At 41.5% G+C, this 14,426-nt stretch overlaps 1 protein-coding gene across 1 annotated transcript in view; it reads right to left on the reverse strand.

Moving 5' to 3' along the window:
• Positions 1–14,426, reverse strand: part of CTDP1 (CTD phosphatase subunit 1) — a 469,717-nt gene that overhangs the window by 79,921 nt on the left and 375,370 nt on the right. Inside the window, exon 12 of the mRNA XM_063923302.1 lies at positions 3,743–3,900. Coding sequence (XP_063779372.1) covers positions 3,743–3,900 — 158 coding nt within the window. The remainder of the gene's footprint in view (positions 1–3,742; positions 3,901–14,426) is intronic.

The raw sequence follows: 14,426 nt of genomic DNA on the forward strand, positions 1-14,426 counted from the left end.
TACACTATATAATACAATTTCCCCAGAATGTGATGAGGGGATTAGTAACTAGTGCACTACAGGTAGATATGCTTTACACTATATAAAACAATTTCCCCAGAATGTGATGAGGGGATTAGTAACTAGTGCACTACAGGTACATATGCTTTACACTATATAAAACAATTTCCCCAGAATGTACGGAGGGAATTAGTAACTAGTGCACTACAGGCACATATGCTTTACACTATATAAGACAATTTCCCCAGAATGTGATGAGGGGATTAGTAACTAGTGCACTACAGGCAGATATGCTTTACACTATATAAGACAATATCCCCAGAATGTGATGAGGGAATTAGTAACTAGTGCACTACAGGCAGATATGCTTTACACTATATAAAACAATTTCCACAGAATGTGATGAGGGAATTAGTAACTAGTGCACTACAGGCACATATGCTTTACACTATATAAAACAATTTCCACAGAATGTGATGAGGGGATTAGTAACTAGTGCACTACAGGCAGATATGCTTTACACTATATAAAACAATTTCCCCAGAATGTGATGAGGGGATTAGTAACTAGTGCACTACAGGCACATATGCTTTACACTATATAAGACAATATCCCCAGAATGTGATGAGGGGATTAGTAACTAGTGCACTACAGGCAGATATGCTTTACACTATATAAGACAATTTCCCCAGAATGTGATGAGGGGATTAGTAACTAGTGCACTACAGGTAGATATGCTTTACACTATATAAGACAATTTCCCCAGAATGTGATGAGGGAATTAGTAACTAGTGCACTACAGGCAGATATGCTTTACACTATATAAGACAATTTCCCCAGAATGTGATGAGGGGATTAGTAACTAGTGCACTACAGGCAGATATGCTTTACACTATATAAGACAATTTCCCCAGAATGTGATGAGGGGATTAGTAACTAGTGCACTACAGGTAGATATGCTTTACACTATATAAGACAATTTCCCCAGAATGTGATGAGGGGATTAGTAACTAGTGCACTACAGGTAGATATGCTTTACACTATATAAGACAATTTCCCCAGAATGTGATGAGGGAATTAGTAACTAGTGCACCCCAGGCAGATATGCTTTACACCAGGGCTGGCCAAACCGGTCCTCGAGATCTACCAACAGTTCATGTTTTCCAGGCCTCTTGGAGATCTGTAGAATTGTCAGTTAGGAATGAATGCAGCACATCTTAATTAGTAATGACTACACCTGTGCACCAGCTAGGTGGTCTGGAAAATGTGAACTGTTGGTAGATCTCGAGGACTGGTTTGGCCAGCCCTGCTTTACACTATATAAGACAAGCATTTGGACTAATAGCAAACGGCAACACTAAAATACAAAAGAAAGGTGGTACTTGCCCAGAGATGCATGACCATCTAATAAATACATTATTGCAGAGTAAAAGGAAACAAACATGTTACATTGTCCTAGGGGAATTGTTGGAAAAACAATAAGTGATACAAGTCTCAATCCCCATGGTACTTTTGACTAATCACGTTATAAATATTTAATGCACTACAAACACATCATCTGTCTATAAAAGAGCTTTGGTGCTGGAATTATGTGAATGGATCAAAAAGTTCTATTGTTCCAGAACAGAATGTAAGAACATGAAGATACTGGAGATCTTTACACACCTCCCCCCCCCCCCCCCCCCAAACACAAAAAAAACCAACAAAATAATAATAATATTATTATTAACAACAACAACAACGTTATTGCCAAGGACATCACACTGACTTCCCATACAGTTCCAGTAACCATCACAAATTACAGACACAAAACCTCACTTACTGTAAATCTTTTGAAGTTTTTTTGTTTTTTTTCATCATAAAACAAGAATCAGGTTATAAACATTCACTATTCACTTGGTTTTACAACATGATGATTTCCACCGCCATGCTCCTTTGCCTGGGAACTGCATGTTATACTGCAGAAAGGGAATGTATTTTCTCATACAGACCAATGAGAAGCAGTGGTGCAAGTATGCGGGTACGGAGTACCCTTAAGAATGTGGCAGTGGGTACTCAGTACCACCTGCCACACACTTTGCACCCGTGACCACCATTACCACAAATTATAATGCGCCACAAAGCAACATCATGGTGTCACATCGCGCTTCCTCCTCTGGCGGCTGTGGCTGGCGTGAAGAGAAGAGCCTGATTGCACTTTCCCACAGCGTCCCTTGCTGGGAGCAGCAGTGCAGCTGTTTCCCTTCACTCAGCTCGTGTGACGCAGCGGCAGCGGCTTTTGTTCTTCGCAGGCTGGACTGCTGGGCATGTCTCTGGCTTCACTGTGTGGGGTAATTCATTTCTAATATAATGTGGACACTACTATATATTTCTATTATTATAGGGGTATAACTATATATTTCTATTGTAATGTGGACGTAACTATATATTTCTGTTCTGTTATACTGTATCAGGGGCACTACTACAGTATTTTACCTGTTATAATGGAGGCATTACTATATATTGTTATTAAATTGGGGGCATTACTACATATGGGGGTATCACTATATATTTTTATTATACTGGAGGCATTACTATATATTTCTAGCCTTGCCTCCAGAGAGCAAAGAAAAGGGGCTGTGTCATGTGGCAACGTCACTAGTGTCATGTAGACACTCCCATTAGTGGCATGTGGTCACGCCCCCTCACAACACATGACCACGCCCATTTTTGGGCACTCAGTACCACTAAGAAAATATTTCTACTTGCACCACTGATGAGAAGCCACACACAAAGGGCCTGTAATTTCTCAATGGTCTCCCGCTCACATCTACCTCATAGCCAACTGTAGAATGAGACGCGTTTGAGGCTGTTATACTACGGAAAAGGAGGAGCTCTTTGAAACTGTTCCAGTGTGCGGTTCACAGGACAGAACTAAAGGGAAAGGAAAGGTCATTGAAAACTGAAATCAGGACAGTGGGACTTATCCAGGTTTGTTCGCAAAGCAAAAATGTAAAGCAGTTGGGGAAAACCATTTTGCAATGCAGGTGGGGCAGATGTAACATGTGCAGAGAGATTTAGATTTGGGTGGGTTATATTGTTTCTGTGCTGGGTAAATACTGGCTGCTTAATTTCTACACTGCAATTTAGATTTTATTTTAAACACACCCCACCCAAATGTTACTCTCTCTGCACATGTTACATCTGCCCCACCTGCAGTGCAACATGGCTTTGCCCAACTGCTTACTTTTTTCGTTTGCTAACAAACCTGAGTAACTCCCAGTGACACCCTAAATTCTGGTTCCAAAATGTTTTTCTGTACCATTCATCAGTCATGTTTTGGACAAAATGTAATTGCTGCTGATGCCTTTTGTATGTTTTAATAACTTCTGTTTTTCACTCTTGACTATATCATTTACCTTATTTAACTTTTGTGCTGTATTTCATTTTGTGTTTTAAAAATATTTTTGTAAGACAATGATAATGTACAAAATGCAAGAATGCATAGGAGCAAAACCAAATATTTGCTTTTACTGACCAATCTGCACTAAATTGAACAAAGCTGCTATGGGTGAAAACCTATCTGAATTTGCTGGGAAACTGACTACACTGGCATGGTGAATATAATATGGTACAGACTAAAAAAGAGGATATTGTTAAATATAAACCTTTACAACGCGCGTGCAAATAATAAAAAAATAATAATAATAATAATTTGAACTCCTTTGATGCAATCATAGCAGCAGCATGTATGTGCACTCACCGTGGTGTGCTATCTGATAGGCTCTGCTGACTTGATGAAGAGGATTCTGGGGTCTTCTCCGAGCTTTCTTGTGTTGTACTCGGTTGTTTCTTTACTTTAACAGTCTTCTTTTTCTCACTATCACTGTCATCGCTGCCTTCTCCCAAGATGTCATCAACCTGACAAAGACAGTCGATTTTAGCTAAAAGCGGAACCAAGTCTCAATATGAGCAAAAACATGTACTTTTAGGAGATAGAACAGTTTCCATACTAGAAGATAAATTTAAAATAAACAAAAAACAAACTACAAAGCGGCTCGAGTAGGTAATCATTCCATGTATTAGCAAAAGGTTATAAAAGAAAAAAGAAAAAAAACTAGGTAGGACAAGCTTCCAATTCTCTGAAATCATGTCATGTGTTCCTACCAACACTATTTCTACACTAAAGGGCTTATTCAATTAGCAGTGGGTTTACCATGGGCTTGTAGCAGTACCCAAGGCTTTTCAACTGCAGCACGTAGGCTTCATTTACTGAAGTGCAAACAGAAATCCATGGTAACTAGGGCTAATTGCCCTTATAGCGGCCAACGCAAGTGTGGTTGTCTATAGCTCCGAGCACTTAAACCAAAATCTATGGGTCAACGCACATTAGCTATGGTTTTACTGTGGGTGGAAACGGGCTTAAAATTGAATAGCTCCGAGCTCGAGGCTATCCTCCCATGATAAGCCCTGCGGCCAATTAAATATGCACCTAAATATGTAGTGTTTACATATACGCTTGTTAGACGGGTATGCCATATTATATTTCGATAGCAACAGATGACCTCAAGTTGTAATAACACCTCTGGATTCTGTTCGAAGAGGACATGTGCATCATACTGTATGTAACTTATTAGTTCCCTTCATACTTAGCATATCTTCATATATTTCATATACTAAATATGTTGCATGCAAACTAAGCATCAAGTCTTTAAAAGTATTTCAGCTTCAGATTGCAGTTTTATTTAGTTTCTGTAACGAAGCCTCCCACTCGCATCTGATTAGTCTGGATTTTGTTGGAATGTACGTAGTAAGTCATTCTGCACCCTGCTGTAGGAGGAAACAATCATCTCAGTTGGGTGTGAACATTTGCAGATGTGAAACAAAAATGGATTGTACACACTTTTAGACAGATAGGCACGAATTGTATCAGACTTGTGGCGAGCGTTTAATGATGCATGCATTTCTTCTAAGAGCATTGCTTAGCCTCGTAATGAAAGCTTGAAGACATGGGAAAAATAGAAGTACACTTTTGTATGCTGCTCCAGTTATATAAGCAAGAGGAGCACCACCATCCAAAGTAATGTCTACAGTCTCTAAAAGAAAGATACAATGCATGCTGGCCACATCATGCCAAGTATAATTACATTGCTTAGGTCAGGCTTACTGTACAGTGCAGTAAAGCTCAGGTGTCAATACAAATGTGGGTAAGTAACTTTACCTGATCATTGATGTCTGATATTTTATTTTAAACAAAATACTACATCTAAATACTACAGCTAAAGCTATTACTTTACAGATGAAGTCATAAAATGAAAACAAATATTGCAATAAGAAGTCCAAGTACAGAGTAAAGATTTAAAAAAATGTAGGTAGACATCGCCTAGCAATAGAACAGAAAAGTCGAAGATAAAAACATAAATATATATTACTACAGGTGATCTCTGGTAATTAGCATACCCTTAGACACGATACACAAGAAATTAAACCATTTCTGACTGCTTGATCATATCGCAACAAGGCACAATGCCGCTAATTTGTTCCTAGGGTAGTCTGTTACTACAGACCCTGCCCACTGATCTCTCTCAGAGCTAAGGTGCATATACACTGGCCGTTTTTGCACAGCGTGTATGCATAGCGATGATCGCTGACATCGCTGGGCTGAAAAGCGCTCAGTGCACACACACTGAGAACTTTTCCCCCCTGCCCAGCAATGTCAGCGGGGGTGAGCGGCTTTCCATAGCAGGACGCTATGGAAAGCCGCTCACCCCGCCGTTCATCTACTGGTAATATCAGTAGATGAACGGCGCCCGCCAGCGATGAAGCGGGAGCGCGGATCAGCGCTCATCGCTGGAGCATACACACTGGACGGCTTTGAGCTGAAAGCAGCTCAACACACCAAACGTGAGCTGCTTTCAGCTCAAAATCGCCCAGTGTGTATGGGCCTCTAGAGTCTGAATTGGAAGAAGAGACACCATAGACGTCCACTAAAAGTAATATCACTAGCCTTTTATCCGATATGAAACCATAGAAGCACACTTTCCAGTCCAAAATACAAAAGTTGCTCACAGATTTACAATCTAAACAGTTATAAAGTCAATTAAAAGAGATCAATTTAGAATGATATACATTAACTAGCTAGCTGAGGCCAATGGGGGTTCTCAGATTTTAGATGTGGGGGAATAAAGTGTTTTGAACTTAACATTCGTGCCGCTTTAAATTTTGAGTACAAACCCGCCGAGAAGCGGTAGCTTCATTAATATATTCTAATGTGATTTATACCAAAGGGATAGGCTAGGTACACAACTACCGTACAACTGTTAACCAAACCTTAAAATGTAAGTATATAAAAGTTCCTTATCTATCTTAGATGCAGAGAAAACATTTAACAGATCCTATGGCCTTGTATGTTTGCTGTATTAGAGAGATATGGGTCTATGGGTGATTACAGTATTCAAAGCGTTGTACAATTATCCTCCGTGTCAAAGAAATTATAAATGAATCTTCGTCTGGGCTGGAAAACACTGGACATCGTCCTAAACAAGAATGTCAGAAATTATCCTAGACAGGAACGTCATTTCTGCACTTATACTCAAAGCCCTAGCAGACATAATTAGGCAACATCAATATATTTCGGTATTAAAATGACTAATTGGCAATATAAAAGCACTGATAGCCTGTGTTCTCTCTCCTCACCGTACACTTATTTTCTTAACTTGTTTAGTAACGTAAATTGATAATCTGATATTTTGTGTTATAGCAAACCATTCTTCATTAATAAGTGAGAAGTATTTTCCTTGTGGAATGCCAGCTATCAAAATACTGACAGCGGCACACAGATGCTGAAAATACAGTGGTCCATTTGTAAAGCTATCCCTGATACCTAACCCCCCCTTTCCCACAGCCGAAACCTAACCCCCCTCCCTAATTTTAACCCTCCCCGGTGGTGCCTAATCCGCCATCCCTGCAGACAAAACCTAACCCCCCCCCCTCCCCCATCCCAATCCTAATCTACCCCGGTGGTGCCTAATCCCCTTTTCCTGCAGTCAAAATCGAACCCTCACACACCCCCTGCAGCCTAATTCTAACCCTCCCCGGTGGTGCCTTACCCCCCCCTTGCCGCAGCCTAACACCCCCCCCCCCCCCCAGCCTAATTCTAACTACCCTCCCCAGTGGTGCCTTCCCGCAGCCAAAACCTAACCCTCCCTCCCCCGCAGCCTAACCCTAACCTCCCCAACCGATCGGATCCCATTGAGAAGATTGGTAGTTAATGGGGGCATGTGTCTTCCAGGCATTAGAAAGCCTTTTTATGTATCTCATCATACCTACCAGGTAGCCTGCTTCACAATTAACAGCTCATGCTAAGTTACTGATGTTCACTAATGACCTCACTTTTTTAGTCATGAACTACAGATATTTTTACTTTAAGATGTTTCTGGACAGACTCAAACTTTCAGGAAGTCTCTTTATGGGTGCACACTGCTATTCCCTTTATTGTTCTTCCAATATAAACATGTACAGGTTGAGTATCCCATATCCAAATATTCCGAAATACGGAATATTCCGAAATACGGACTTTTTTGAGTGAGAGTGAGATAGTGAAACCTTTGTTTTCTGATGGCTCAATGTACACAAACTTTGTTTAATACACAAACTTATTAAAAATATTGTATTAAATGAACTTTAGGCTGTGTGTATAAGGTGTATATGAAACATAAATGAATTGTGTGAATGCAGACACACTTTGTTTAATGCACAAAGTTATAAAAAATATTGTCTAAAATGACCTTCAGGCTGTGTGTATAAGGTGTATATCTAACATAAATGCATTCTGTGCTTAGACTTGGGTTCCATCACCATGATATCTCAATATGGCATGCAATTATTCCAAAATACGGAAAAATCCGATATCCAAAATACCTCTGGTCCAAAGCATTTTGGATAAGGGATACTCAACCTGTAATAAAAGAACTCAAGGCTTCTATAAACATTTTGTTCCAATATGCTGTCATTTGGAAATAACTTTTTATACATAAAACAGAAACCAACTGTGTATTTTGGTGCATATGAGTTGGACTAGATATACCTAGTTGACATTTATAAAGTACGCTACCAATTTTAAGCATATAACAAACAAATGAAATGTGACCTAGTTTAATTCAGACGACCATAAGCATTAGAATTAGAGCATGAGCTTTTAGATACATAATGCTGGGTACACACTAGGCCACATATCGGCTGAGGGTCGGTGGGTGTAGGTAAACGATATGTCTGTAAACAATGGCCCATACACTTGCTGCGGGGGGGGGGGCTGAAGTCACAGTTGGGCGTCCAAATTCAAATGCCCACTCAGCTGTGTGTCCTGACCGACACGTCAAGAGGCCGATCAGTAAGTGTATACTTACCTGAATCGGCTGCTTAGTCAGTGGGTCTGCCGACGTGTTGGTCAGGTGTGTACCCAGCTTTAGACTGGTAGAATTTGTAAATGGCTCTGGAAGATTGGTTTTGAAATATGGAGCAGAACTCAAGGCAAAATGGGTAGATGCCTTATTTAGTTTGGGAAGAAGTAGCCAGCTAAAGTCTGCGCATTTGTTTCCACAATAGTTTTATATCAAGACCCCAGTAAAAGCCATGCTACATCTGATAGTGTGTTGCAAGGTTAGGTCTATTGTGGCAGGAGAGGTACTTTGCGACCCGGAAGCTACTCACATGGTCCTGGGGGTAAGTGGGAAGTGTGGATGGACCAGGTTCCCATCCATTTGGCCCAGACCAGGTCTTATAGGCTTCTTAGTCCAAGAAGCTGCTTCATCAGCCAGCACCTGGGTGCTGGGTTTAAAGCAGAGTCTCTCCCATGAGTCAGGGCTCCTGAAGGCAGTTAGTGTCCGGGTGATAGGCCTGCTAGGGACAGTGGGATCCGGAAAACTGGGGCACTAGTGTCAGGATGCCGGGACCTGAAGGGTTCCTTATTTAGTAAGAGGGAGTGAGGCAGGGACTAACCTCCCTGGCTGCTTATACTAAAGACAGTGGTCACACCAAATAATGATTTGATTTAGATTTCTCTTCTACTCATTCACTTTGCATCTTGTTAATAAAAATAAACTATTAACACTTCTATTTTTTTTATAGCATTCTTACTTTGCAGCATTTTTTCCACACCTGCTAAAAACTTTTGCACAATACTGTATTGATCTAGAACTATTTAAGCGTTCTTTTTATAGTACACATCACAAAACCTCAACTTTGCTACACTTGGTAATATAAATATAAGATGGTAGGCACAGAATGGCAAGGAGGATAAAGTACAATAAAAGTAATTATTTTGTGAAAGTAGAAAAAAAGTAAAGTAAAACAATTTCAATAACAAGGTTATGTTTTAAAATGAAACATGCTGTTCCCTCATTTATTCTGCTATATTTAGGTTCAGTACAAATGTAGGCTCAAAGGCGCCACCACAGGGTACATAAGTAGCTCTCATTATTACCCACTCGATGCGTGGTCAATGTTCTGTACTGCACACCCGCAGCAGAATGCGCCCCTGCTGTGTAATCTTTATGTAGGAACACATAGGTGAACTGTCAAGAACGGCAGATGAAAGTACCCGGAAATCACAAAGAGACCCAACATTAAGCCCAAAGGACTTGTTTTTCTAAATGACACAAGGCAACATTGAAATGCTGAAGGCTAATTGCTGAAAATCATAGGCATATGCATATATATTTTTCCTTTCATTCTGCAAACAATTACTTAGGAATGTAACTGGCGTGTACGACAGCTCTTATATTATAGAAAGTTGCAAAATTACAGTGACTGTGTATTTCAGTCACTCAGCAGCTTGTCCCTGCTGAATTTGCAAAGCAGCAGCATACTTATAGTAATAAAACTTTTTTTTTTTTGTAATATGTTTTACATTGTAAAGTTCGAATAACATGAAAAAATAAAGGGTATACTGCAGTACTGTTATAGAGTACTCTATATCTAAATGGAACATGGATATTCCTAGCAAATGTGCTCACGAATTTCCACCCTGATGTTGACATAATTTACTATTAAGGGCTAAACTCCCATGCAAACAACTCAATTTCTAGTGTTAATTTTAACAACAAAACTCAAGGGCAAGCTTTCTGTAAACCCTCAGTAAGGGCGTGCTTTCTGTAAACCCCCAGTAAGGGCGTGCTTTCTGTAGACCCCCGGTAAGGGCGTGCTTTCTGTAGACCCCCGGTAAGGGCGTGCTTTCTGTAGACCCCCGGTAAGGGCGTGCTTTCTGCAGACCCCCCGGTAAAGGCGTGCTTTCTGTAGACCCCCGGTAAGGGCGTGCTTTCTGTAGACCCCCGGTAAGGGCGTGCTTTCTGTAGACCCCCGGTAAGGGCGTGCTTTCTGTAGACCCCCGGTAAGGGCGTGCTTTCTGTAAACCCCCAGTAAGGGCATGCTTTCTGTAAACCCCCAGTAAGGGCGTGCTTTCTGTAAACCCCCAGTAAGGGCGTGCTTTCTGTAAACCCCCAGTAAGGTCGTGCTTTCTGTAAACCCCCAGTAAGGGCGTGCTTTCTGTAAACCCCCAGTAAGGGCGTGCTTTCTGTAAACCCCCAGTAAGGGCGTGCTTTCTGTAAACCCCCAGTAAGGGCGTGCTTTCTGTAGACCCCCAGTAAGGGCGTGCTTTCTGTAAACCACCAGTAAGGGCGTGCTTTCTGTAAACCCCCAGTAAGGGCGTGCTTTCTGTAAACCCCCAGTAAGGGCGTGCTTTCTGTAGACCCCCAGTAAGGGCGTGCTTTCTGTAGACCGCCAGTAAGGGTGTGCTTTCTGTAGACCCCCAGTAAGGGTGAGCTTTCTGTAGACCCCCAGTAAGGGTGAGCTTTCTGTAGACCTGCAGTAAGTACAAGCTCTCTTTAGACCCTCAGTAACACTAGATGTTTATCATGGTCATTGATTTGTAAATAATATAAAAAAAAAAATAAGCCAACCAGAAATTATTGAAGTGTTATGCTGTACTGTTAGATGTTTATTGGTAGAAGCCTCCACCCTGATCAAAGATTACAGCACTTGCACTGCATGGGAAAAAAACCCCATTGGTGAAACAAAAAAACAAATACAAAAGAGTAACTGTTCAATATTAGCTAACGTACATACACAAAAATTTCATTTTCATAGCCTGTGGAGAAGTATCCCATATATTTCAGTCACGCTGCTCTACAACTATAATAATCATTTATTTATGATAAATGCCATAAGGGTTCCGTAATGCCGTGCAATTGTAGCTATGCAGAATATCACTTGAAATAATCACAATTTGCTAGAAATGTTGCTGCAATCAGTTCCATTTGTATTCTAGAAGAGTTCGGCTAAAACATAAAATTAAGAAAAAAAAACATAAAATGAAGGGGACAAAATGCTAAAAATAACTGGCCCATTTTGAGAAACTGAGCAACCCTCACTAGGTTTTAATTTGCTCGTGCTTGTTCAAATGCAATTTTGGCCAATGTTATTATCTCATGGGTCACAATACTTAAAACTGCAAGTATGATTTTGTATTAAGCAACATGAATGATTTATAATCAAGTTGTGCTTTCTTAAAACCTTATGCAAAAAGAACATAGAATACGTGGCTATTTGATGTATTTAATGGTGACATATCAATAATGCATGAACCAAGGACTTTTGTCAGCTTTTCAAGATGAATCCGGATGTAAAATTGCCACACTAACCGTAACAGCAGAGGTAGCATCTCTGAATCTGTATTTAATAAGCATTTAACAATTTCAAACTGTAATTGGAAAAAGTTAGATACTGTTCGCCTAATTACGCCAACATTGTTCAACAGCAGTTATTCATGCACCTAATCACCTTGTGTAGTAGCATGCAAAGAGATGACAGTTTGTGAACCTTTAAGAGTTAACAGTATTCCTACATCAATTTGTACTCGTTAGTGTTAGGTGTCTGTGTGCGCTCTCAGGAGCGAGTTTTCTACTCTCTTCTTCAATATGCTATCAAGTGAAGTTGCATGTGCCTGCCTTCCTTTGTGAGCTTATGCCTCGCATCAAACGCTGCGGAAATGCGCACCTTTTATCTTGATGCTTGCTCGTTAGTTGCTAGGCTTTCAAGTGCGTGCTCCTCTGTCAATCTCTCATAGAGGGAGGCACATTCAAATGAAGGCCCAACCTGTATTCTCGTGCGTTGTTGCTCTCAAGCCTGTATGCCTCTGGGGCAGATGTAAGAAGCCTTAGAGAGTGAACAAATGGAGAGAGATAAACTACCAACCACCTCATGTCATTTTTCCTGTAACATGGCAGTTAGAGGCTGACTGGCTGTTACTTTAACTCTTTCTCCTCTTTATCACACTCCCAAGGACTATTACATCTGCCCTTCTTTTTCTCTCCATACTTTTAAGTGTGCACAAGACGTTTTCTCTGCATTCTCAAATGCACAGATCTTTTTACCAATCATTGATCATCAATCATCTCCAAAAGGAAACAAGGCTGCCCATTTCGCAACCACCAAGATGATCTAGAAGGCCAATGGAAGGATGATACAGAAACAGAAAAGATGGCATAACATAACATTTTGTTGAAGGAAATGAAGTCCTCTAAAGGCAGGAAGGATGCCATGGTAACCTGGGGTCTGTGGAAGCGGTAGTCGGGAGTCACTGTTCTGGAGGTCTGTGCCATGAAGCAATGGGTTGCCAAGGAGCATGCCAGCCAGTACTTAAACCTCTGAATATTCGAAGCAGCACCAGGCCCAGAACCAGTGACTCAAGTACTGCACGTTTGGACAACTTGCAGAAACAGCACATTTTAAACTGCTGCAAAATATGATTTAGGAGAAACCATGCCACACAAGTTTGAAATTTAAGTTCTCAGTATATTAGACACTGTAGACAGTATAGTTGAATTATTAAATTGTCAACTAATATAAATTCACACTTTTGGGCATATTCAATTCGACGTACGAGGAAGGCCTAGGATACGCGCCGGGACCCACCAGCTCAGACACACCCACAAGCGCTGACTGGGTAACCAGTCTGGTACCAGCAAGCCAAACTGGCACAAATAGGGAACTCGCTCCACATCCGATCAGTTGTGCCACTTTCTGCACAACCCATGCAGCAAAAAAGCAGGGAACTCACCCCACCAGACTACTGTACAGCCTGGCTACTCCGCATCACTTGAGGCAGGCCTGGACAGCAACACAGTATCCAACTGTAACCAGACCTCAGAGATTCCCACACTCAGAGGTGCCATTTACTCATTTACTTCCAAAGATCAGACCGGAGAAGAGAGACAGGCACCTGCAGGACTACTGTCCACAGAACGCTGGGACTTCTAACTACATTGGACATTTACTACATAGCAGTTCTGTCACAGAGAGCCTTGCCAGTCATTAACAGTCACACTTAGCTCTCAGATCCAGCTTTCACAAGAGACATAAGTTATACAAAGTGCACAGAGACTGGGACTCAATTTACTGAAGACATTTCAAGAGTGTAATTGAGTGCTGCAAACACCTATGAGTATACAGGCAGGACGCTCTACAGGTATTATTCACCCCAAGTACGAACCCCTTACTGAAGGATGCATAGCATACCATTTAATATCAGTGGAACATACAGTTATACCCCTTTTACACTCGCGGCTCTGGTCATTCCCGGGATATTTCCCAGGACACATTCCTGTGAATGACCCTTTTACATTAGCGGCCCGACCCGGCATATTGCCGGGTTGGTGATGTCACCGCTGAGTCTCCCGGAGGCGGTGCTTGGAGATAATCTTCTACGAGCACCGCCTCCTCCTATGCAGAGAACGGGTGCCGGGTCGCCTTGACCCGGTATACCCGTTTACACTGCACAGCTTCCCGGGACGGTCCCGGATTCAACCCAGGTCGAGACCTGGGTTGAAATCCCGGGATGCTCATCCTGGGAAATTGTCCCTGTACCCTTTCACGCTGAGAAAAATCCCGGGATGATGCGCATTCACGTGCAAAATCCAAGGATTTTTCTGCGAGTGTAAAAATAAGATTTGACTTACCGGTAAATCTATTTCTCGTAGTCCATAGTGGATGCTGGGGACTCCGTAAGGACCATGGGGAATAGACGGGCTCCGCAGGAGACAGGGCACTTTAAGAAAGAATTAGGAATACTGGTGTGCACTGGCTCCTCCCTCTATGTCCCTCCTCCAGACCTCAGTTAAGGAAACTGTGCCCGGAAGAGCTGACAGTACAAGGAAAGGATTTTGGAATCCAGGGTAAGACTCATACCAGCCACACCAATCACACCGTATAACTCGTGATAAACTTACTCAGTTAACAGTATGAACAACAACAGAGCCTCAGATAAACCTGATGCAACCATAACATAACCCTTATTTAAGCAATAACTATATACAAGTATTGCAGAAGAAGTCCGCACTTGGGACGGGCGCCCAGCATCCACTACGGACTACGAGAAATAGATTTACCGGTAA

Source organism: Pseudophryne corroboree, chromosome 5, assembly GCF_028390025.1.
Source record: "Pseudophryne corroboree isolate aPseCor3 chromosome 5, aPseCor3.hap2, whole genome shotgun sequence".
NCBI classification, from domain to species: domain Eukaryota; kingdom Metazoa; phylum Chordata; class Amphibia; order Anura; family Myobatrachidae; genus Pseudophryne; species Pseudophryne corroboree.